This window comes from Podarcis filfolensis (genome assembly GCF_964270895.1).
Source record: "Podarcis filfolensis genome assembly, chromosome: 3".
In the NCBI taxonomy this organism is placed as follows: domain Eukaryota; kingdom Metazoa; phylum Chordata; class Lepidosauria; order Squamata; family Lacertidae; genus Podarcis; species Podarcis filfolensis.
The window spans coordinates 120,867,697-120,891,549 of NC_139606.1; the positions used below are offsets into that span (position 1 = coordinate 120,867,697).

At 48.1% G+C, this 23,853-nt stretch overlaps 2 protein-coding genes and 1 long non-coding RNA gene across 3 annotated transcripts in view; 1 reads left to right on the forward strand and 2 right to left on the reverse strand.

Annotated features, from left to right (window-relative positions):
- LOC310758910 overlaps nucleotides 1-19,266 on the reverse strand; it is a 71,591-nt gene extending 52,325 nt beyond the window's left edge. The window contains exon 1 of the long non-coding RNA XR_014546085.1: nucleotides 19,073-19,266. This is a non-coding gene — a long non-coding RNA (uncharacterized lncRNA). The remainder of the gene's footprint in view (nucleotides 1-19,072) is intronic.
- On the reverse strand, nucleotides 1,183-13,441 carry PBK (PDZ binding kinase). Its single transcript, XM_083605514.1, has 8 exons — nucleotides 13,340-13,441; nucleotides 10,705-10,776; nucleotides 8,637-8,733; nucleotides 7,134-7,276; nucleotides 4,968-5,137; nucleotides 3,243-3,372; nucleotides 2,873-3,043; nucleotides 1,183-1,874 (listed from the first exon to the last, which is right to left on the reverse strand). Exons 2-8 carry the CDS (start codon nucleotides 10,760-10,762, stop codon nucleotides 1,669-1,671), a joined length of 975 nt encoding a protein of 324 aa, XP_083461640.1. The 5' UTR covers nucleotides 10,763-10,776; nucleotides 13,340-13,441; the 3' UTR covers nucleotides 1,183-1,668.
- Nucleotides 18,160-23,853, forward strand: part of SELENOI (selenoprotein I) — a 55,385-nt gene continuing 49,691 nt past the window's right edge. Inside the window, exon 1 of the mRNA XM_083605417.1 lies at nucleotides 18,160-18,411. Within this exon, the coding sequence (XP_083461543.1) occupies nucleotides 18,355-18,411 (57 nt within the window). The 5' untranslated portion in view covers nucleotides 18,160-18,354. The remainder of the gene's footprint in view (nucleotides 18,412-23,853) is intronic.

Consider the following 23,853-nt stretch of genomic DNA (forward strand, 5'->3'; position numbering starts at 1 on the left):
CATTTTCTTTGCCATTGCAGAGTTCTATCCCACCCTACATGAATGATCTGGAATAGGAACACCCCAATATTTGTCCCAGTTTCTCCTCAGTAATTAACAAATCTAAGCCTCAACTCCACCATCTCTGCTGTCTTGTCTAGTTTTGACCCCCAAGCATGTTGTAAGAAGAACTGGGAGTATACTAACAAAGGTACTGGATTTCAACTTCCTACCTAACAAGCTCCTTGGTGGTTTGGACTCATCTGGGAATGAAACCCAGACTGTCTAGATCCTTAGCCCAAAAAGTACCGTATTTTTCGCCCTATAGGACGCACTTTTTCCCCTCCAAAAATGAAGGGGAAATGTGTGTGCGTCCTATGGGGCGAATGCAGGCTTTCGCTGAAGCCTGGAGAGCCCCAGCGCCAGCCCCACAAGGTCAGGGGACAGCGGGGAGGCGGAACACCGTCATCCCGCTGTCTCCCGATGTGGTTTGGAGGTTGACGGCGGGGAGACGCATGCTTCTCCCCGCCACCAGCCCCACAAGCTCCGGGGACAGTGGGGAGGTGCAGCGCGTCTTCCCGCTGTCCCCGGACCTGGTCTGAAGGTGGGCGGGGAGAAGAGCGTCTTTCCCCGCTGCCGCCCCGCAAGCTCCGGGGACAGCGCGGAGGCGCAGCGCACCCAGGCTTAGCTTCGCGCAGCTCTCTGCAAGCCGTGGGAGCCCGGCGCTGGGCTCCCACGCTTGCGGAGAGCTGCATGTTCTGGGGGCTGGGGTCGGGGGAAGCTCGGGCTTCCCCCGCACCTGGGGGGAAAATAATTTTTGACCCTTTATTTCCCCCCCCAAAAAATTAGGTGCGTCCTATGGGCTGGTGCGTCCTATAGGGCGAAAAATACGGTAGTTGAATGCAGAGGGACCTGACTTTACATCGGACAGGAGAGCCCAGTTTAAAACCAGCAGCCACAAGAATGAGAATGCAGGTGCGTGGGTGGTGCAAAGCCAAAAGATAACCAAGGAACATCTCAAAATAAAAAAATTCCTTCCAGTAGCACCTTAGAGACCAACTAAGTTTGTTACTGGTATGAGCTTTCGTGTGCATGCACACTTCTTCAGATACATCAGATACAAGGAACATCACCTCACTGCCAAACAGCCAGAGGAAACAGGCATTTTCTAAACAAGAAAATAAACCAGTTTTTGTGCCAAACTGACAAGTTTGAAAGGTTTTATTTCAACAGCCACAAATGTTCTGATATTTACTCATAAGAGAAAAGTACAAGTCAAGATCAAAATGAACAACGCAAACACAACCAGAACAAGAGGAGGAGCAGGGAAGGGAATTGAAAGACCTAACCAAGTTGCTTTATATTTACAATACTGAAAAACTAACTACAAGGTTGCTAAGCACCAGCTTATCAGCTAAGGGTGCAGGGTGTGTGTGTGTGTGTGTGTGTGTGTGTGTGTGTGTGTGTGTGTGTCACTTAAGACACAACTTTGTGGAATACGGAATATTTACAGTCAGTGTCTAAATAGCTTGAAATGAAACCTTGTTAAAAGCCTCCAGTTCTAATATAAAACTATGGGAAACTAAAAGTCCACATCCCCATGTATGAACACTACACAGAAAGCAATAAAAGAATCTTCTAAAAGAAAGTGAAGCTGCCATAGTAGCGCAGGGTTGTAGAAGAGGGCACTTATTGTATGGATCCTTCCGCCTCCAAAACATCCACAATATGTGCAGCTGCAGGGCGCTTTTCCGGCTCCTCCATAGTGCAGAGAGAAAACAGCTCAATGACCTTTTGGTAGGAAGTATCCAGCTCTTCCATGTTGAGTGGTGGCCGAGTCCCAAGGGCAGCGTAATAAGCGTCTTCATCAAAGTCATCTTCATCAAAAGAAGACTCTACAGAGACATGACAAACAGGCCAAAGCAAGCCAGTCACTAGATGAAATAAAGGACCTCATGATTGTTATGCTGGTATTGAAGGAGGAGGGAAAGGGGATAGAAGGAGCATGCTCTAGGAAAGGCACAAAATTAAATCACTTGAGGATCTTTTTAAAATGCAAAACTCAAGCGGGTTGTTTTACACACACGAAAGTATTTCTCTTATCCCTTGGAAATGTTAAATAAGTACAACTGAGTAAAAGTTGTATTACCGTATTTTTCGCTCCATAAGACACACTTTTTTCCTCCTAAAAAGTAAGGGGAAATGTCTGTGCGTCTTATGAAGCGAATGTGTGGTCCCTGGAGCCAAATTGCCCAGGGGTGAAAAGCAGATCGTGCTTTTAATTTTTAAAGAAAGAGGGAAGGGGGTGTTGAAACGAAGCCGCTGAGCAGCTAATCGGCAAGCGATCGGGAGGGAGATAAGGGACACTAGCGATAAAGGAGGCTGCCTGGGAGAGGGGAGGTAAAAGCACATGGATCCTCAGGATTTTTACATTGGGTCACCCCAAATTCACCATCAGATTACATAGCATGTCCATGGCTACAGCCTGCACCAAAAAAAAATCACACACCCACTCTTTCGTGGGGCCGAAATGACGCAAAAACATGGTTAGAAAGCACGGATCCACATGGATTCTCAGGATTTTTTATTTGGGCTACCCCAAACTCACTGTCAAATCACATATCATGTCTGTGGCCACAGCATGAACCACAAAAATCACACATCCACTGTTTCGTTCAGAATATTTTTTTCTTGTTTTCCTCCTCTAAAAACTAGGTGTGTCTTATGGAGCAAAAAATACGGTAAATCTTCAAAGTATTGGGCTGCAAAATAATGCTCAAAAGTCCTTAGCCCAGAGCCTATTCCCCAAGACCATAGAAAGCTTGGTCCAACAGAAAGCCAGCTTCATGAGCAAGTCTGCACTCGGCTGGACCCTAAGGAAGCACAAACACACCTTCATCTTCTTCCTCCAGGTTAAGATGAGGTATCGAGAGAGTCATCATTTCCCAGAGTGTAAGCCCAAATGCAAAGATGTCAGCCTTGTCGGTGATGGGGCCATCTCCCTCCAGAGTTTCCTTGGGCTTCCAGGGCTCTGTGCCAATATAATGAGCTTCTGGGTCACTCACTGCATGGAAACAGAAAATCCAAATCAAGATATCAAGAGCCACCCTCATGACCTGGTGCACACCTCCCAGTTGCCAGGAGTAAAGCAGAGCAAAGGCAGACGCAGATATGCAGGGGCAGAAAGCAGAAGGGAGGATGCAGCAAAGAGGACTTGGCCATTGAGACAGCAGCCATAGGACATTAAAAGATGCCACACATACCCGTCATATTCTCATCCAGAGGCAGTGAAACGCCCACGTCGCAGATCTTTATTGACTCAAAGTCACCTTTAATGACAACATTGGAAGATTTGACGTCACCGTGAAGCAAGTTCTTGTCGTTGTGTAGATACTGAAAGGCAGAGGTTAGGATGAGTGCCTTGCTACCAAAGGGAATCAGAACCGAAAGCTAATTTCAAGACTGTGGGTTTTAATGCAAGTCTCTCTTCAGGAAATGCCTCTCACGTTTTCACCTCAAGTGCCAGGCACTGTTAAGGCGAAGAGTAGAGATTCAAGGCCCCCTGCTTATAGGGATCCTGCCCTAATTCACGCAGGATCCTTGGAGCACACATCTTGGAAAGGCCTCATCTTTAAGCAAAGTAGATGCTGGTAGACACCCCAATTTAAAATCCTGCAATGTGGTACCTTCAAAGGAGACGAATAGCGTCAGTAAGTGATTTCAGTGAGTTAAAGCAGCTTGCGATGGTGCCAGCATTGCCAAGAGACAGAAATGTTAAAAAGGCATGTGACCAACATAAGGTGACAAGCCAGATAACTCACCTAGCTAACTGTAAACCCCTCCAATGACTTCCTCTGCCAAATTCCTCTCCTTCTGTCGAGTCATCCCTACTCAACAGTCCTGAAATTCCTGCCCTGGTTCCATGCCACTCTTTGTAAAAAGGGGCCACATCACTTCCATGTGTTATACGTTTCCGAGCACAAATCAAAGTGTTGGTGCTGACCTTTGAAGCCCTAAACAGCCTCGGTCCAGTATACCCGAAGGAGCGTCTCCACCCCCATCGTTCTGCCCGGACACTGAGGTCCAGCTCTGAGGGCCTTCTGGTGGTTCCCTCCCTGCGAGAAGCCAAGTTACAGGGAACCAGGCAGAGGGCCTTCTTGGTGGTGGCACCCGCCCTGTGGAACGCCCTCCCTTCAGATGTCAAGGAAATAAACAACTACAATGGTACCTCTGGATGCAAACAGGATCCATTCTGGAGCCCTGTTCGCATCCTGAAGCGAACGCAACCCATGTCTGCGAATTGCGATTTGCCACTTCCGCGCATTATGTCATTTTGAGCATCTGTGCATGCGGCGAAACCCGAATGTAGTGTGCTCTGTTACTTCCGGGTTGCCGCGGAGCATAACCTGAAAACGCTCAACTTGAAGCACATTTAACCCAAGGTATGACTGTACCAGACTTTCAGAAGACATCTGAACGCAGCCCTGTTTAGGGAAGCTTTTAATGTTTAATAGACCATTGTATTTTAATATTCTGTTGAAAGCCGCCCAGAGTGGCTGGGGAAACCCAGCCGGATGTGGGTGGGGTATAAATAATAAATCTATCACCATCATCATCACACATAAGTTAATACTGCTGAAACTTATTGACTGTGCAACAGGCCACCAGCCTTGCAGCAGTGAACATGGTATCACCACTCTGCATTCTAAGGGTCTTTCCAACCGTGAACCAGTCTTCCCCAGTCCAAATTCCCTGTTTGCCCCCTTCACAGCTTGTTGCTCCCACTGTGAACTGGACCTTTTATTTGTCTCCCGCAGTCCCTTGGGACCTCTTATCCCTGGCACCCCAACCTCAGATAGTCACTTCCCTCTGAGAGAGACTCTTCCCTTTGCTTCAGAACCAGAGAAGCCTTTTAGCCAAGCTGGTGTTCTCGAGACCAATGAATCTCCCGTCGCTACAGCGTCACATGCCAGCCTCTCCAGACCTACCTTCAGGCCCCTTGCCATGTGCAAGGCAACTTTCAGGATGGTGGCAGCTGGAAAGGGCCCCAGATGTTTCGTGTTCCTTTCTTCAATTAGGTCATTGAGAGACTTTTCTCCCCCGTATTCCATGGCAAGGCACATGCTCCCATCTTTAGCTTCTGCAAACGCACGGTAGCCTTCAAAGACAAGCGCACAGCCATTTGTTTATGGGCCAGAAAAGCTATCTCCATTTAATACCAGCCCACGTTGCAGTTATTCCCAGGTTTTGTCCTTGTTACACAATTTCCCCCATGTTCAAGTATTCCTATTTTATTGATGAAGCTTCTAGCGCTGTTTCAAAACAAGATAAAAGATAACACATATTTATAATACAGTCGTACCTTGGTTCTCGAATGTCATCCATTCCGGAAGTCTGTTTGACTTCCAAAAACGTTCGAAAACCAAGGCACAGCTTCCAATTGGCTGCAGGAGCTTCCTGCACTCAATCGGAAGCTGCGGAAGTCGCGTTGGACGTCCGCATTCCAAAGAACGCTTCAAAACTGGAATACTTACTTCCAGGTTTTCAGCATTCAGGAGCCAAAACGTACAAGTACTAAGGCATTTGAGAACCTAGGTACAACCGTAATGGTATTAAAAGTACACCTTGGATAAAAATAAGGATAAAATAAAATAATAATGATAAAAATTTTGCAACTACATATGCCTCCCTAGGACGCGGGTGGCGCTAGGATGCGGGTGCCGCTGTGGGTTAAACCACAGAGCCTAGGACTTGCCGATCAGAAGGTCGGCAGATCGAATCCTTGCGCCGGGGTGAGCTCCCGTTGCTCGATCCCTGCTCCTGCCAACCTAGCAGTTCGAAAGCACGTCAGAGTGCAAGTAGATAAATAGGTACCACTCCGGTGGGAAGGTAAACGGCGTTTCCATGCGGTGCTCTGGTTCGCCAGAAACGGCTTAGTCATGCTGGCCACATGACCCGGAAGCTGTACGCCAGCTCCCTCGGCCAGTAAAGCGAGATGAGCGCCGCAACCCCAGAGTCGGCCACGACTGGACCTAATGGTCAGGGGTCCCTTTACCTTTATGCCTCCCTAGGGAGAAAAACGGGGCACCACCATCAAGAAGGCTCTCAGCTCATCACACATTTTAACTCATGGCAGAGAATGTGGAAGAGCATCCCAAGATCACTTCAATAGACAGGCAAGTTGGTAGGGTGCTTTGCAAGTCCCAGCCACTAGTCTGAGGCAGGTTCCCTATTCACATTTTACAGCTAGGGAACAAAAGCTGTTTGGACACCCCTGAATAATTTAGAAGAGCCACCTCCATCCCGTTGGCGCATAAGTCCTCATGGGTTTAAACACAGGTTTCTTCAACATGCCATAGCCTGGCAGTCCGCAGCTGGTCTACAACTGCCAACGTTGCCCACTGCTACATTCCCATGGGACAGAACAGTGGGCCCCACTCATTAATGCCAGTTATGGCTGGCCCATATGAGGCTGCAGGCTCCTGCATGTCTGCACATAGGCAAATATCAGCCTGGGAAATATCAGCCTTTGAAGGTGACCCGGAAACTACAACTAATTCAGAATGCGGCAGCTAGACTGGTGACTGGCAGCGGCCGCCAAGACCATATAACACCGGTCTTGAAAGACCTACATTGGCTCCCAGTAAATTTCCGAGCACAATTCAAAGTGTTGGTGCTGACCTTTAAAGCCTTAAACGGCCTCAAAGGCCCAGTATACCTGAAGGAGCATCTCCACCCCCATCGTTCTGCCCGGACACTGAGGTCCAGCGCCAAGGACCTTCTGGCGGTTCCCTCCCTGCGAGAAGCAAAGTTACAGGGAACCAGGCAGAGGACTTTCTCGGTAGTGGCGCCCGCCCTGTGGAACGCCCTCCCAGCAAAATGTCAAAGAGAACAACAACTACCAGACTTTTAGACATCTGAAGGCAGCCCTCTTTAGGGAAGCTTTTAATGTTTGATGCATTACGGTATTATAATATTTTGTTGGAAGCTGCCCAGAGTGGCTGGGGAAGCTCAGCCAGATGGGCGGGGTATAAATAATAAGTTATTAGTAGTAGTAGTAGTAGTAGTAGTAGTAGTAGTAGTAGTAGTATTAACCCACCTCTGGCTAATAGGTCTGAATGAGGACCCCACATTTCCCCCCATTCAAAGCTTACCCACAATGTTTGGGTGCTGAAGAGTTTTTAGAATCTTGGCTTCTTCATTCAGCCTTTGCTGATATGTACTTCTCCGGCTGGCGTCACATTTGAGATTGATTTTCTTCACAGCCCAGGGAGAGCAAGAGATACCCTTGGGAGACCTGGAAACAAACTATGGAAATCAGAGAGAGGGATCTGGGCAAACCAGATTTCTTGGAGCACAGGAACATGTGTTTTCTTCCTCCTCTGAGGATGGCTGAGGTAGCAGATTGAATCAGTTTTAATCAGAGGCTATATTATTATGACATTTAGGAGTAATAGCACATATTTCTCTTACCCCAACCCTAGATCAGGTGCGCTGACAAATCCAGAATTAATTTTACTATAATATGTCTCTAAGCACACCCTCACATCAGCCCAGAAATCCTTTGATGAGTGAGTTTCAGATCAATCCAGATTGCAGTACAGTGGTACCTCAGGTTAAGTACCTAATCCGTTCCAGAGGTCTGTTCTTAACCTTAAGCACCACTTTAGCTAATGGGGCCTCCTGATGTATGGAAGTGAGAGCTGGACCATAAAGAAGGCTGATCGCCGAAAAATTGATGCTTTTGAATTCTGGTGCTGGAGGAGACTCTTGAGAGTCCCATGGACTGCAAGAAGATCCAACCTCTCCATTCTGAAGGAAATCAGCCCTGAGTGCTCACTGGAAGGACAGATCCTGAAGCTGAGGCTCCAGTTCTTTGGCCACCTCATGAGAAGAGAAGACTCCCTGGAAAAGACCCTGATGTTGGGAAAGATGGAGGGCACAAGGAGAAGGGGACGACAGAGGACGAGATGGTGGGACAGTGTTCTCGAAGCTACCAGCATGAGTTTGACCAAACTGCGGGAGGCAGTGGAAGACAGGAGTGCCTGGCGTGTTCTGGTCCAGGGGGTCACGAAGAGGCGGACACGACTAAACAGCAACAAGCTGCTGCCGCACTGCCAGAGCACAATTTCTGTTCTCATCCTGAAGCAAAGTTCTTAACCCGAGGTACTATTTCTGGGTTAGTGGAGTCTGTAACCTGAAGCGTATGTAACCCCAGGTACCACTGTACATTGTACGTACATGTTAAGAACAACCAGGAGACGCCATATGAATTAGCCTGCACAGCAGTTAAGTGTTTCCACCATCTGAGCCACAGGGAAAGACAACTCACCCCAATAGGATACAGACCCAGGGGAGACCGCCTTCTCTACCCCAAATCTGGCAGGTGCTTTACTAAACTAAATATTCCTGGCAGCCTTTAAATTACTACCCGTGAGACTATCTGTTTCTAGAAGCAGTTATTTTATTTTTAAATTGCACTTGTTTTATTTTGAGTTTTTAACACCCATGTGCCCTGGGCTCCTTAGGGAGGAAGGGGCAAGATACGCATTGAATAAATACATATTCTTTCCCAGCCCCCAGCAGCATAAATCCACTCCGCTCGGCAATATCAGTCTTGCTGCTTGAAGTCCCCACCGTCCTTTAAGACAACTTACCTTTTCATAAGATAGACATTGACTCCAGTTCCATAGCCAAGCTTCTGCATGAAGGGAGAGGCCGGAATAGCTATGGAGGGTGAAGAGCCACTCTGCCCTGTATTTCCAAAAACAGAGATGTTGCTTTTGTTATTAGACATGCAAGAAAGATTGCCACCCCATGTAAAAAGTGGAAAACCCAAGAATTACCAACGATAGAAGAATGGCAGATGAAGATGATGGATTTTTCGGAGCTAGCCGACCTGACCGGAAGAGTCCGCGACCAGAAAGAGGAGGAGTATCACGAAGAGTGGATTAAATTTAATGATTACTTAGTTAAATGTGTTAAGTTAAATTAACTGAAAACAGCTTGCAGATACTTAATTGGCTTAGGATTTTATTTATGTTAAGTGATGAATTAATATGCTTAATTTCATAATGTGAAGATTTAAGGGTTTTAATGTTTAAGTTACATTTTATAAGAACTGTGATTTGGAAAACCGTTAAAAGGATATGCAATGAAATTCAACCAAGGGGATGCGAGGAAGTCACTTAACAATGTTAATAAGTGTATTTTTTAATAAGGCTATGATTTATGATTGTTTGTCTTATGTGTTTGTTTGTTTATAATGTTGTGAAAACCAATAAAAAAATTTTTGAAATAGAAAGATCGCCAAACCCATGTGTTTTCCATAGACAACGGAACAGTAACACACCTGATACTTTCTTCCCCTTCTTAAGGACGGCGAACCCCCTCCTGTTACAAGTTTTTCAAACAGAGTAGGGTATGGCAAGACTCCATTTGAATCCTTCCAACCAGCTTTCCCCAAACTTGTGCCCTCAGACGGTCTCCAGTTCAGCCTCCACCTGCCCCACCCACTATGGCCAATGGTGAAGCATGATGGGACCTGTAGTCCCAATATTTAGAGACCATCCACTCATTGCCCTGGAGAATAGCAGTAGCAGCAAAACAAAAACCTCTCGTCTGCTTCTGCCAGGGAGATTTAGCTACAGCAGGGATGGGGGCTCTGTGGCCCTCAAGATGTCCTTGGATGCCAAATCCCATGAATCCAAGCCAAGGTGGCCAGCGCTCAGAGATTCTAAGCAACAGATTCCCCATCTCTAACACAGAGGGAAACATCTATAAAGATGTTTAAAGATTCTTTTAAAGACTGTCTGAAGACAAAAAGAGCTGATTCTCTTAAGGGAGTTCTTTTTGGATAATCTTTTAATAAAAGTTTTTTTTAAATCTTTCATCTTGTAATTTATTTTAGAGGGAAACATTTACGGTTCAAATTTTGCCTGTAAGACTCCCTAACACACATTGACAAAGCATAGCTTTAGGCAGAAATGACTGGCAGAATCCGGGACCAGGGAGAAGAGGCGGTGGAAGAAGATTGGAAGAAATTTAAAGACTATTTACAGAAATATTGCAAAATTAATGAATGTTAGAATGATGTTGGATAGAAATTAAGTGGTCTCCAGCTGTAATGCTTTAAGAATATGGAAGAAGGGTATAATTAGGTAAAAAAAATAACTAAAATGGTGTTGGATTGGAAATAAGTGGTATTGGCAACAAAGTTAATAAGAATATGCAAAAATGAATTGATAATGTATGACAATACGGAGTTATAAAATGTTAAGTCATAGAGATAAGATAAATGAAAGAGGGTAAGGATTTGCTGATTTGATTATTTAAATGGGAATACAAGAAGAGGAGGTGTGAGGAAGTCAAAGAAACAAGCAAACGAGTTTTATGTTATGAAAAATAATTGTTTTTAATTTTTCTTGTTGTTTCTGTATGTTTTATTTATCTTTTTATTTTTTATTTTTTATTATTATGTGTTTTTGTATATTTGTCTTTGTAAAATCTTAATAAATATTTCTTAAAAAAAAAAAGACAAAGCATAGCTTTAGAAGACATCTGAAGGCAGCCCTGTTTAGGGAAGCTTTTAATGTTTAATAGGTTATTGTATTTTAGTGTTTTGTTGGAAGCCGCCCAGATGGGCGTGGTATAAATAATTTATTATTATTATTATTATTATTATTATTATTATTATTATTATCATTATCATTATTATTGCCTCACCAGATCTCTTCCCCCCAGGTGGCTTGCTAGGGGTCTTGAAAGCAGTTTCTGCATCCATGGCTGAGAATTATTCTGTTGGGAGAGAAAGAAGAGTTCTTACAGTCACAATTGCTCTCCCCGCAGATATTAACATCGCCACCGTTCAACTCTTAAGTTCCCAGGATGGGTTAGGGCACTTAAAACCCCGTGCTAAAAGCAGTTTTAAACAACTTTCAATCATAAAAATAAAGGGGGGGGGGAGTTTGGGGAGGATTCGGGCTGTGGGTGTGTAGGGACCATAGCTGTCAACGTTTCCCTTTTTCGAAGGGAAATTCCCGCATTCCGAATAGGATTCCTCGCAAGAAAAGGGAAAAGTTGACAGCTATGGGACGCGGGTGGCGCTGTGGGTTAAACCCCAGAGCCTAGGACTTGCCGATCAGAAGGTCGGCAGTTCGAATCCCCACAATGGGGTGAGCTCCTGTTGCTCGGTCCCTGCTCCTGCCAACCTAGCAGATCGAAAGCACATCAAAGCACAAGTAGATAAATAGGTACCGCTCCAGCCGGAAGGTAAATGGCGTTTCCGTGCGCTGCTCTGGTTCATCAGAAGCGGCTTAGTCATGCTGGCCACATGACCTGGAAGCTGTATGCCGGCTCCCTCGGCCAGTAAAGCGAGATGAGCGCCGCAACCCCAGAGTCGGCCACGACTGGACCTAATGGTCAGGGGTCCCTTTGTCTTTATCTTTATGTGGGGTTAGCACAGCTATGTTCCCACAAGTCAGGCTGTGATTGTAGAGTTAGAAGAGACCCCTAAGGGGCATCTAGTCCAACCCTCTGCAATGCAGGAATCTCAGCTGAAGCATCCATGACAGATGGCCTTCCAACCTCTGATTAAAAACTTAATGGTCAGGGGTCCCTTTACCTCTATATGGTAGGGACTGGGGCTCGTGCAGACCCACTGCACCCCACTTCCCCATACATGACCACCACAACCCCCCAATCCTACGAACCCCCCCCAAAGTGCCACGTCCCGGGGAGGGCGCCTCTTCTAGGTTTCTAATTTCCATGGGGGCTGGGAAGAAATCCCTAAATGAACTGCCCCCCCCAGCCAGGGTCCTTTGCAACCCCCAAAATAAAAAGCTGCGGGGGAGGTTTGGGAGGATGGGGGGGGACAGTTAGGGGAGGATGGGGGGGACAGTTAGGGGAGGATCTGGGGGGACAGTTAGGGGAGGATGGGGGGACAGTTAGGGGAGGATCTGGGGGGACAGTTAGGGGAGGATCTGGGGGGACAGTTAGGGGAGGATGGGGGGGAAAGCTAGGGGAGGATGGGGGGACAGTTAGGGGAGGATCTGGGGGGACAGGGGAGGATCTGGGGGGACAGTTAGGGGAGGATGGGGGGACAGTTAGGGGAGGATCTGGGGGGACAGTTAGGGGAGGAGCTGGGGGGACAGTTAGGGGAGGATGGGGGGGACAGTTAGGGGAGGAGCTGGGGGGACAGTTAGGGGAGGAGCTGGGGGGACAGGGGAGGATCTGGGGGGACAGTTAGGGGAGGATGGGGGGGACAGTTAGGGGAGGAGCTGGGGGGGACAGTTAGGGGAGGATGGGGGGGACAGTTAGGGGAGGAGCTGGGGGGGACAGTTAGGGGAGGATGGGGGGGACAGTTAGGGGAGGATCTGGGGGGACAGGGGAGGATCTGGGGGGACAGTTAGGGGAGGATGGGGGGGACAGTTAGGGGAGGATCTGGGGGGGACAGTTAGGGGAGGATCTGGGGGGACAGTTAGGGGAGGATCTGGGGGGACAGTTAGGGGAGGATCTGGGGGGACAGTTAGGGGAGGATCTGGGGGGACAGTTAGGGGAGGATCTGGGGGGACAGTTAGGGGAGGATGGGGGGGGACAGTTAGGGGAGGATGGGGGGACAGTTAGGGGAGGATGGGGGGGCAGTTAGGGGAGGATCTGGGAGGACAGGGGAGGATCTGGGAGGACAGGGGAGGATCTGGGGGGACAGTTAGGGGAGGATGGGGGGACAGGGGAGGATCTGGGGGGACAGTTAGGGGAGGATCTGGGAGGGCAGGGGAGGATCTGGGGGGACAGGGGACGATGGGGGGGACAAGGGAGGATGGGGGGACAGTTAGGGGAGGATGGGGGGACAGTTAGGGGAGGATGGGGGGGCAGTTAGGGGAGGATCTGGGAGGACAGGGGAGGATCTGGGAGGACAGGGGAGGATCTGGGGGGACAGTTAGGGGAGGATGGGGGGACAGGGGAGGATCTGGGGGGACAGTTAGGGGAGGATCTGGGAGGGCAGGGGAGGATCTGGGGGGACAGGGGACGATGGGGGGGACAAGGGAGGATGGGGGGACAGTTAGGGGAGGATGGGGGGACAGTTAGGGGAGGATCTGGGGGACAGTTAGGGGAGGATGGGGGGGACAGTTAGGGGAGGATGGGGGGACAGTTAGGGGAGGAGCTGGGGGGACGGGGCTTGCGAGCCCCCCAAGGCCCTGCACAATCCAAGGACCCCCCCATCATCACCCCCCCTTCCTTGGGAACTTGGGGGGTCGACGTCCTGGGGTCGCTTTTCCTCCCTTTATTTCTTCGTGCGATTTGAAGGGGGGTGTCTCCCGACGCCCCCCCCCCCCCGCGCCTCCCTGGATCTTCCCCCCACCTGGGAGAGCCGGACGCCGCCCGCTCCCTGCGCAGCTGCCTCCGTTTGAATCCTGGCGGGAGCGAGAGGCGCCGACGGTGGCCGGCGAGGCTCAGGAAGGGGCGGGGCGGGGGCGGGGCAGGGGCGGAGACAGAGATAGGAAGGCATTGGGGGAGAGTGTTTAGGGGGGCGTTTGCAAGGGGGGCGTATGTTGTGCTGGAGGGGAGGGAGTAACACACCCCCTACCTTTATAAAAACTCCAGTTTTTATATCAAGAATGTATAACTTGCTGTTGAAATGGAATACTCAGGATGAAATGGTGAAATCTGCTATGATTAAATGGGCACAAGATATTGGTCATAACATTATGTTTGCTGACTGGGAACAGTTTTGGACCACCGGTATGAAATTTACGGTATGTAATGCCTTAAGAGAGAATATTATGAAAATGATATACAGGTGGTACATGACCCCAGTCAAGCTTGCAAAAATCTATCATTTGCCTGATAATAAATGTTGGAAATGTAAAGAAACTGAAGGTACATTCTTTCACCTTTGGTGGACGTGCCCAAGAATCAAGGCTTTCTGGGAGGTGATCTATAATGAAATGAAAAAGGTATTTAAATATACCTTCCTGAAGAAACCAGAGGCCTTTCTCCTGGGCATCGTCAGCCAATTGGTACCAAAGAAGGATAGAACTTTCTTCATGTATGCAACAACAGCAGCAAGAATACTTATTGCAAAGATTTGGAAGACACAAGATTTACCCACCCTGGAAGAGTGGCAGATGAAGGTGATGGACTATATGGGATTGGCGGAAATGACTGGCAGAATCCGGGACCAGGGAGAAGAGGCGGTGGAAGAAGACTGGAAGAAATTTAAAGACTATTTACAGAAATATTGTAAAATTAATGAATGTTAGAATGATGTTGGATAGAAATTAAGTGGTTTCCAGCTGTAATGCTTTAAGAATATGTAAAAAGGGTATAAATAGGTAAAAAAAAGTTAATAAGAATATGCAAAAATGAATTGATAATGGATGAAAATATTGAGTTATAAAATGTCAAGTTATAGAGATAAGATGAATGAAAGAGCGTAAGAATTTGCTGATTTGATTATTTAAATGGGAATACAAGAAGGGGAGGTGTGAGGAAGTCAAAGAAACAAGCAAATGAGTTTTAAATTATGAAAAAGAATTGTTTTTAATCTTTTGTATCTTTTTTTTTCTTCGTGTGTTTACTCTTATTTTTTTCCTTGTTTTTCTACTATGTGTTTTTGTATATTTGTTTTTTTGTAAAATCTTAATAAATATTTCTTAAAAAAAAAAAAGAATCCCCCTGGCAAATAGAAGGGGAAGAAATGGAGGCAGTGAGTGTAGGAAAGCTCTGTTTCTGCACATGACGGTGACATGTTTGGGAAAGTCTTGCTTCTAAGTTTTGTCTCTGTACATGCTGCATAAATCGTTCTGCACAAATCATTCTAATATTAAGACATTCCCTCACCACCCCAGAATGTTCAGTTCACATTGAGCTCATGAAACACCGTACCCTGACCTGCTCTTAATGCATAGTTGGCCACATCTATTGGAACGTAATTGTTTAAGTCTTGCATTATCAATCATTAGTTATATTTTAATTAGTAGGTTTTCATGCCGGTCTAGTTCTGTGCTCCCTTTCCCAGCCTTTAATCTATCGGTGATTAATGCCTATATGCAACCTTTTGCTTTGTGTTTGTGTTAACCAATCAGCAATAAGCACATATGTGGCAATGCTGTAATATTCAATAAAAGAGATGTCCTGCCTGTCGTTATTTCAACCCAACAAGTGAGAGATTTACTTTCTTGGGCTCCATGATCACTGCAGATGGTGACAGCAGTCACTAAATTAAAAGACGCCTGCTTCTTGGGAGAAAAGCAATGACAAACCTAGACAGCATCCGAAAAAGCAGAGACATCACCTTGCCAACAAAGGTCCGTATAGTTCCAGCTCTGGTTTTCCCAGTAGTGATGTATGGAAGTGAGACCCTGTCTTCCACTGCCTCCCGCAGTTTGGTCAAACTCATGCTGGTAGCTTCAAGAACAATGTCCCACCATCTCGTCCTCTGTCGTCCCCTTCTCCTTGTGCCCTCCATCTTTCCCAACATCAGGGTCTTTTCCAGGGAGTCTTCTCTTCTCAGGAGGTGGCCAAAGTCTTGGAGCCTCAGCTTCAGGATCTGTCCTTCCAGTGAGCACTCAGGGCTGATTTCCTTCAGAATGGAGAGGTTTGATCTTCTTGCAGTCCATGGGACTCTCCAGAGTCTCCTCCAGCACCAGAATTCAAAAGCATCCATTCTTCGGTGATCAGCCTTCTTTATGGTCCAGATCTCACTTCCATACATCACTACTGGGAAAACCAGAGCTTTTACTATACGGACCTTTGTTGGCAAGGTGCTGTCTCTTCCTTTTGAGATGCTGTCTAGGTTTGTCATTGCTTTTCTCCCAAGAAGCAGACGTCTCTTAATTTCGTGGCTGCTGTCACCATCTGCAGTGATCATGGAGCCCAATAAAGTAAAATCTCTCACTGCCTCTATTTCTTCCCCTTCTATTTGCCAGGAGGTGATGGGCCCAGTGGCCATGATCTTCGTTTTTTTGATGTTGAGCTTCAGACCATATTTTGCACTCTCCTCTTTCACCCTCAATAAAAGGTTCTTTAATTCCTCCTCACTTTCTGCCATCAAGGTTGTGTCATTTGCATATCTGAGGTTGTTGATATTTCTTCCGGCAATCTTAATTCCGGCTTGGGATTCATCCAGCCCAGCCTTTCGCATGATGAATTCTGCATAGAAGTTAAATAACCAGGGAGACAATATACAGCCTTGTCGTACTCCTTTCCCAATTTTGAACCAATCAGTTGTTCCATATCCAGTTCTAACAGTTTCAGTTTATTGGTTAATTTTTCAAGAGGGGACAGCTATGTGTTGATGTTCCTAAAGGCTGGCAGGATACAGATGGAGATGGCATTTCAGCCAGAAGCTCAGCAGCAGAAGAAAGAGGGCAGCGACCAGGGAGAAGAGTCGGTGGAGGAAGATTGGAAGAAATTTAAAGACTATTTACAGAAACATTGTAAAATTAATGAATGTTAGAAGGATGTTGGAATGAAGTTATGTGGTTTTTAGCAGAAATGTTATAAAGAATTAGGAAAAAACAGACTGTTAATTGGTGAAAGGAGGGAAAGTAAAGTTACATTATATTAAGATAAATTACAGGACAAAAATTGGAAAAGATGGAAAGGATTTGCTGAAATAGTTAACCGAACTAGAATACAAAAAAGGGAGGCGTGAGGTCAAGGAAACAAGCAAATGAAAGATAAGTTATGGGAAGATTCGTTGTGGTTTTTTTAATGGATTTTATTTTTTCTGTTTTCTTCTTTTTCTTTTTCTTCCTTTTTTAATTTTTTTTCCCTTATTGTGATGTGTTGTTTTGTTTTTGTTTAATATGGTGTTTTTACTTTTTCTTTTTGTAACCTTTAAAACTTTAATAAAGGCAGAATCCGGGACCAGGGAGAAGAGGCGGTGGAAGAAGATTGGAAGAAATTTAAAGACTATTTACAGAAATATTGCAAAATTAATGAATGTTAGAATGATGTTGGATAGAAATTAAGTGGTTTCCAGCTGTAATGCTTTAAGAATATGGAAGAAGGGTATAAATAGGTAAAAAAAATAACTAAAATGGTGTTGGATTGGAAATAAGTGGTATTGGCAACAAAGTTAATAAGAATATGCAAAAATGAATTGATAATGGATGAAAATACTGAGTTATAAAATGTTAAGTTATAGAGATAAGATAAATGAAAGAGGGTAAGGATTTGCTGATTTGATTATTTAAATGGGAATACAAGAAGGGGAGGTGTGAGGAAGTCAAAGAAACAAGCAAATGAGTTTTATGTTATGAAAAAGAATTGTTTTTAATTTTTCTTGTTTTTTCTGTATGTTTTACTTATCTTTTTATTTTTTATTTTTTATTTTTAGATTACTATGTGTTTTTGTATATCTGTCTTTGTAAAATCTTAATAAATATTTATTAAAAAAAATAAAACTTTAATAAATATTATTTAAAAAAAAAAAGGAAAGAGGGCAGCGGAGGGCAGAGGAAAGCGAAGCCTGGGCAGAAACGGAGGAAGAGCGCCCCTTCTGGCGGAGACAGGAATTGCGCTTAGGGCAGCGGGCGGCGGAATGACGGAGGCAGGGAGGCGGGCGCAAGTAGAGACCAGTGCCTGCAGCCCTCCAGAGGTTTCTCCCGAGTCCCGCCCAATCAGAAGCTTCCAGGCAGAGTGGGTGGGCGGGAGCCGCCCATCAATCAAGAGGGAAGGCGGGCGCCGGGAAGAATTAAAGGACCTATATTGGACCCCACGGCAAGAGTGACAGTGCTCGCTACCAATTGGGCGCCGGGGGATCGCTCGCGTCAGAGGGTGCCGCCGTTCCGCGTATGCCGACGTCACGGGCGGGCCCGAAGCGCGACGCCGTCACGTGCCCAGAGGCGTCGTCGTCGGTTGCCTCTCCCAAGATGGCTCCGCGGGAACGAGGAACGGCGGAGGGAGGGAAGGGAGCGCCTTGCTGACGTCACGGGCGGGCCGAGCTCGCGACGCCGTCACGTGCCCAGAGGCGTCGTCGTCGGTTGCCTCTCCCAAGATGGCTCCGCGGGAACGAGAAAAGGGAGCGCCTTGCTGACGTCACGGGCGGGCCCGAAGCGCGACGCCGTCACGTGCCCAGAGGCGGCGGCGCCCGTTGCCTCTCCCAAGATGGCCCCGCGAGAGCGAGGAGCCGCGGAAGGGAGGAGAGAGGGAGGCGAGCGGCTCGCTGACGTCACGGGTGGGCTGATCTGCCGCGGGAAGGCGGGGGCGGAGCGAGGTACGGAAGCCGGCGAGGGCGGGCCGCGCCGCTCCTTCGCCGAGGCGGGCGCGCGCGCTGTGAGGGAGCTGTGAGGGAGCTGCCCGGCGGCGCCTGTCACGGCGGCGAGGCGCGTCTCTCTCGCTCGCTCTCGCTCTCCGACAGCCTCCGCCATGGCCGGCTACGAGTACGTCAGCGCCGAGCAGCTGGCCGGCTTCGACAAGTACAAGGTGGGCGCGCTGAGGGGGCGGCGGGGGACCGGCTGGATGGCCTTTGGGGACCCCCTCTCCCTTCCCCCTCGCTCTCCGGGCTGCGCGCGGGACCCGCCCTTCCTCTCAGGCGCCGGAGGGGCCTCCTCGTCTCCCCGCCGCGGCCTCCTCCTCCTCCCTCCCGGCCCTCCTGCCTTTCCCCTCACAGGGCCGGCCTTCGAAGCCCCCCCTCTGGCCGGGCGCCTGCGGAACTCCCCGCTACTGATCCCCGCCGGGCAGCAACGCAGGAGGGAGCGAGCCAGCGCCTGCCACGTGTTTGCGGGTTCTCACGTGCCCGGGCTGCAAGACGGGCAGAGCCGGTTGGGTGGCGCCCTCGTGCAGCCGCTTCCACGCCGGCCCTCCTGGGTCTCTTCTTCTCTTCGGAAGCCGGCGGGGTGGGGGCGGTGAGGGGGTCAAGCGAGGACCCGGGAGAGACCCTTCAGCTGGGCCTCGCCGCCCGACCTCCTTCGCAGGGTTGTTGTGAGGGTGGAATGAGGAGGCGGAGAAAGCCCTGGACGCCCCCTTGAGCTCCTGGACCCCAGTCAGTTGATAGGGTTGTAGAGTTGGGAAGGGACCCCCAAGGGTCATCTAGTCCAACCCCAGGCAATGCAGGAAATCGACAGTGGTACCTCGGGTTACATACCCTTCAGGTTACAGACTCTGCTAACCCAGAAATAGTACCTCGGGTTAAGAACTTTGCTTCAGGATGAGAACAGAAATCGCGTGGTGGCGGCAGCAGGAGGCCCCATTAGATAAAGTGGTGCTGCTTCAGGTTAAGAACAGTTTCAGGTTAAGTATGGACCTCAGGAACGAATTAAGTACTTAACCCGAGGTACCACTGTAATGGGACGCGGGTGGCGCTGTGGGTTAAACCCCAGAGCCTAGGATTTGCCAATCAGAAGGTCGTCAATTCGAATCCCCGCGACGGGGTGAGCTCCCGTTGCTCAGTCCCTGCTCCTGCCAACCTAGCAGTTCGAAAGCACGTCAAACTACAAGTAGATAAATAGGTACCACTCCAGCGGGAAGGTAAACGGTGTTTCCGTGCGCTGCTCTGGTTCGCCAGAAGCGGCTTAGTCATGCTGGCCACATGATCCGGAAGCTGTACGCCGGCTCCCTTGGCCAATAAAGCGAGATGAGTGCCGCAACCCCAGAGTTGTCCGCAACTGGACCTAATGGTCAGGGGTCCCTTTACCTTTACCTTACCGCTGTAATCAGCTGGAATCATAGGACAGATTCTCATGAATGATTCCCACGTTGGAAGAGAGTGTATGGGGGCAGCTGCCAGCGCATGAGAATCCTTTCCTGCAGTGCGCAAGGGGCAGCCTGTGCATGGTCTCCACCCAGAGGACTTGTGACAACTTATTCAGGTTTCTCCTCCGTCCCCATCCCTGCAAAATTTTAATTTTGCCAGACATGTGCCGACTGTCAGGGCTGCATCTGGCGAAAGAGCCATGTGGGAATAAATGGTGGGATTGCGAAATCTCAGCGGCTTAGTTCAGGCAATACCAAATGTTCTTTCCTTTGGCAAGGAGCAGATTGCAGGGCGTGGCGGAGCAGTCGCGGGTTCAATTCCCATCCTCTCCAAGTCGGGCTCAAAAAGACTCATTGTCCAAAGTCCTGCGAAGCCATCGCCTGTCGGTGTCAACAATACTCGGCTAGAGGGACAGTGATCATGACTCAGTATTTATATCCCACCTTTTTGGCAAGGAGCACAAGGTGGTGTACCTACTTCTCCCAGTGTTATATAGGGTCTTGTTTTTTTTAATGATACATCATGGCCAAGTGGGTGTTTGAATCCTGCTCTTCCCAGGTCATGGTCTGGCACTCTACCCACTACACCACACTGCCTTTCTTAGCAATGTAGTAGCCAAACCACTCCTGCCTTTCCTCCCAGTCTTGGTGCAGGGTAGTAATGCCTGTGAAACTCCAGGGCTGATCACCAACTTTTGCAGCGCCAAGGATGCGAAGGAGGCTCAGCTCACCACGCTCCCCGGATGATTATATGAGTCAGGGGAGAACCATGTTTGCCACCTTGAGCTATTTGGAGAGGAAGGTGGGATAAAAATGTCATCCTGAGCATCTCGGAGCTCCTTGGCTGAGTGGCGGCTTCATTTTCCCAGGGAAAGGACGACTGGAGTCTTGCTTGGCAGCCATGTGGCTGAGACACCTGGAGCACATTGCCCAAGAGAGGACCACACAGGCTAGCTGCAGGCCTCCTGCTCTTGTTGGAAAATGAGATTGGGCTGGGGCTTCCTCAGGCACAAACTGTCCAGAGGCAGAGGCAGAATGTCACCCTTTTTTATCTTTGTGAACAAGGCTAGTCAAAAATTGTGCATCCCTGTAGATGAGTGGTTGGAGTGGAGGAAACCATTTCAGTTTGCAAAACAGATACAGTAGTGGGATTTCCCTACAAATGTCTGATATTTTAGGGATTGGGGTTGGTGAAATACAAGGGGGACGTGTAACCAACTGCTTCTCTGTGTCCCCAGTCTGCTCCCCCCTTCTCTTTCTCTTCCCCCCCACAACCGCTTACTGTTCTTCCTGTTTCCATCCTCCCTGCTCACAAAGGCGAGGCCCAGCACAAATGTTTGTCCTCAGAGGTTAAAATTCATGCTGCCCTGTGCGCTGGTGGTTTTGCTCAATGCCCCCTCGCTTTTCTCTCCTGCTGTTGTCCCCTTGAGCAAGCGCATTTATATACAATCCTTAATTCTTCTGGTGCTTTGGAGGGTGGGAGGAGTGTTTTCTTGTTTTTCTTGTTGTTGCTTTTTACTTCTTTAAATCTTGGGGTAGATAGAATGCCTCTGTCTTTCCTTTCAGTAGGGCAGTTTTGCAGTCAGAACGGTTCTGCAGTCCGTTGGGACTGTGGTTTTCTTCACAGATCATTACTCTAAAAATCCACCTCTGAGTGGTCACCCACATCACGTTCAGTTTGCATGGTCGTAGTTGCTGAACCATAGGCATATGAAGGCTCCCTGTCTTGTCTGTGGTACAGCTTGCCCCCTTAGGAATAAACCTTTTTGCTTCCATCTGCACATTCCTGCCATATGTGAGACTCAAACGGTCAGACTTCCTTTCTCTAATAGAAGCTGGTTCAATAAGAGACAGAGATTTCCCAGTTTTGAATATTGCTCCGTGGTGCCGACACTCTTATCTGCACATCTTGCCATTTTTGACAATAGCTGTGGATTTGGAGTGGCCTGGTTATTACCAGCTTAACTTGAGGGGGCCGAGTCACTTGAGATTTTTGAATTGCTCTTGAGAATTATAGGAATAAGCTGATTATCTGAGAGGCAGCCTTTTTGGGGGAGGACGCAGCCCCCTTGTCAACAGGAGGAGCTCATGTCTGCATCTTAGAACGTGAGATGAACCCTGCAGGATCACACCAAAGGCCCACCTGGTCCAGAATTCTGTTTTCTTCTGTTATCTGGTATTCAGAGACATGACACTGGAGCTCATAAATGGCCATTATGAGTACAGTAGTAGCTTTTGATAGCTTTAGCCTCCATGATGCTCTCTAAACTATGGTTACCAGATTTTTTTCAATGAATCTGGGGACACTTTTTTTTTTTAAGCTGAGTAGCAACAGGGAGTCAGTAGTGGGCAAGGGATGCAGGTGGCGCTGTGGGTTAAACCACAGAGCCTAGGACTTGTCGATCAGAAGGTCGGCGGTTCGAATCCCTGTGACGGAGTGAGCACCCGTTACTCGGTCCTTGCTCCTGCCAACCTAGCAGTTCGAAAGCACTTCAAAGTGCAAGCAGATAAATAGGTACCACTCTGGCGGGAAGGTAAACGGCGTTTCCGTGCGCTGCTCTGGTTCACCAGAAGCGGCTTAGTCATGCTGGCCACATGACCCGGAAGCTGTACGCCGGCTCCCTCGGCCAGTAAAGCGAGATGAGCGCCGCAAAACCCAGAGTCAGCCACGACTGGACCAAATGGTCAGGGGTCCCTTTACCTTTACCTAGCAACAGGGAGTCAGTAGTGGGGACGGTGAGGAAAAAGACCCTGGGCCCAAGCACACATGCATATTGTATAAAGGTGCAAAGCCCTTTCGCACCCTGTGAAACATAAATGCGCAGAGTTTTTTAAAAAACTGGGCAACGCTCGCCCGCCACAACTCTTGAGCCTCCCCCCCATCAGTCAAAACAAAGGGGGAAGGAGATCTATACTGCCAGACATCCCCGATTCTCCTTCAGCAGTGGCAGCGGCAGTCAGCAGCCTGGAGCCAGCCTGGTAGCGCAGTTGGCTCTGGCTGGCTTCAGGAGCTGTTCGCTGCTGTGGCGCCCAATACCTTTCCTCGCCAGAAGTCCCCATATGACATGTCTTGTGCATAACACCTCATATGGGGACTTCTGGCGAGGACAAGTCGCAGGCGCCATGGCAGCGAACAGCTCCTGAAGCCAGCCAGAGCCAACTGCACTACCAGGCTGGCTCCGGGCTGCTGACCGCCACTGCCATGTTTCCCAGGGACAGATTTGCAATCTAGGGACATTCCGGGGATGGAATTTGTCCAGGGACAGATTTGCTAATCTGGGGCCCGTCCCCGGGAAACGGGGACGTCTGGTAACCCTACCTTAAATGTCTGTTTAAGCCGTTGAAGTTGATGGTGGTTGCAACATCTTAAGAGTATCAGATTCCATAGTTTAGCCGTGTATATATTATGTGAAGAAGGTTCTCTGATCATTTTGGTTGCCTTTTTTTGCACCTTTCCCCCCTTCTATATTCTAATATCCTTCTTAGATGCAAGAGCCAGAATCAGTGACTTGGATCAGAAGCAGATTCAAAGGTCTCTCGACTCTGAATAATCACAGTGCTACAGCCTGTTAAAATCCTTTTCTCCCTGTCAAAACAGGCTAACCACCTAATTGTAGTTTCTGTGGGGCTTCAGTTTTGATTTCCAAGAAAGCAAATAACAAAGCAAATAACAGGAGACCTAGGAACTTTAAGCTGCCTGAGGACAAAATCAGATATTTTTTCAGTTAGGAAATTGGAGCTTATAACTGTGATGGTCACCAAGAAAAAACAGATAATGTGTAGGCAATTTCCGTTTAAGGTGAAGGCTGTCCGGATTAAACTTTCATTAGACACACAACACAGTTGTTTGTCCCTCTCTCCTGACCTCATTTTCATTGGTTTCGTTGCCAGGGAAAATACCCAAAAGCCTGTCTAGAAAGATTTATATAGCTCCTGCCCCGACCCATATTGGGGCAGCCAGAATAATACTTTCGCAAGGATAAGTCAGTGCACATGCACACAGATTTAATAATTCATCCTGTTAACAAAACCTGATTTCTGGAAAATCTGAATATTTATTCTGTAGTGATTATAACAGACCATAACTCAGTCGGCAGAGAATGTGCATGTTTCTGGAAATTTTGAATAAGACACTTTCTGGAAAATTTTCTAATAATCCTAAATCAATCAGAA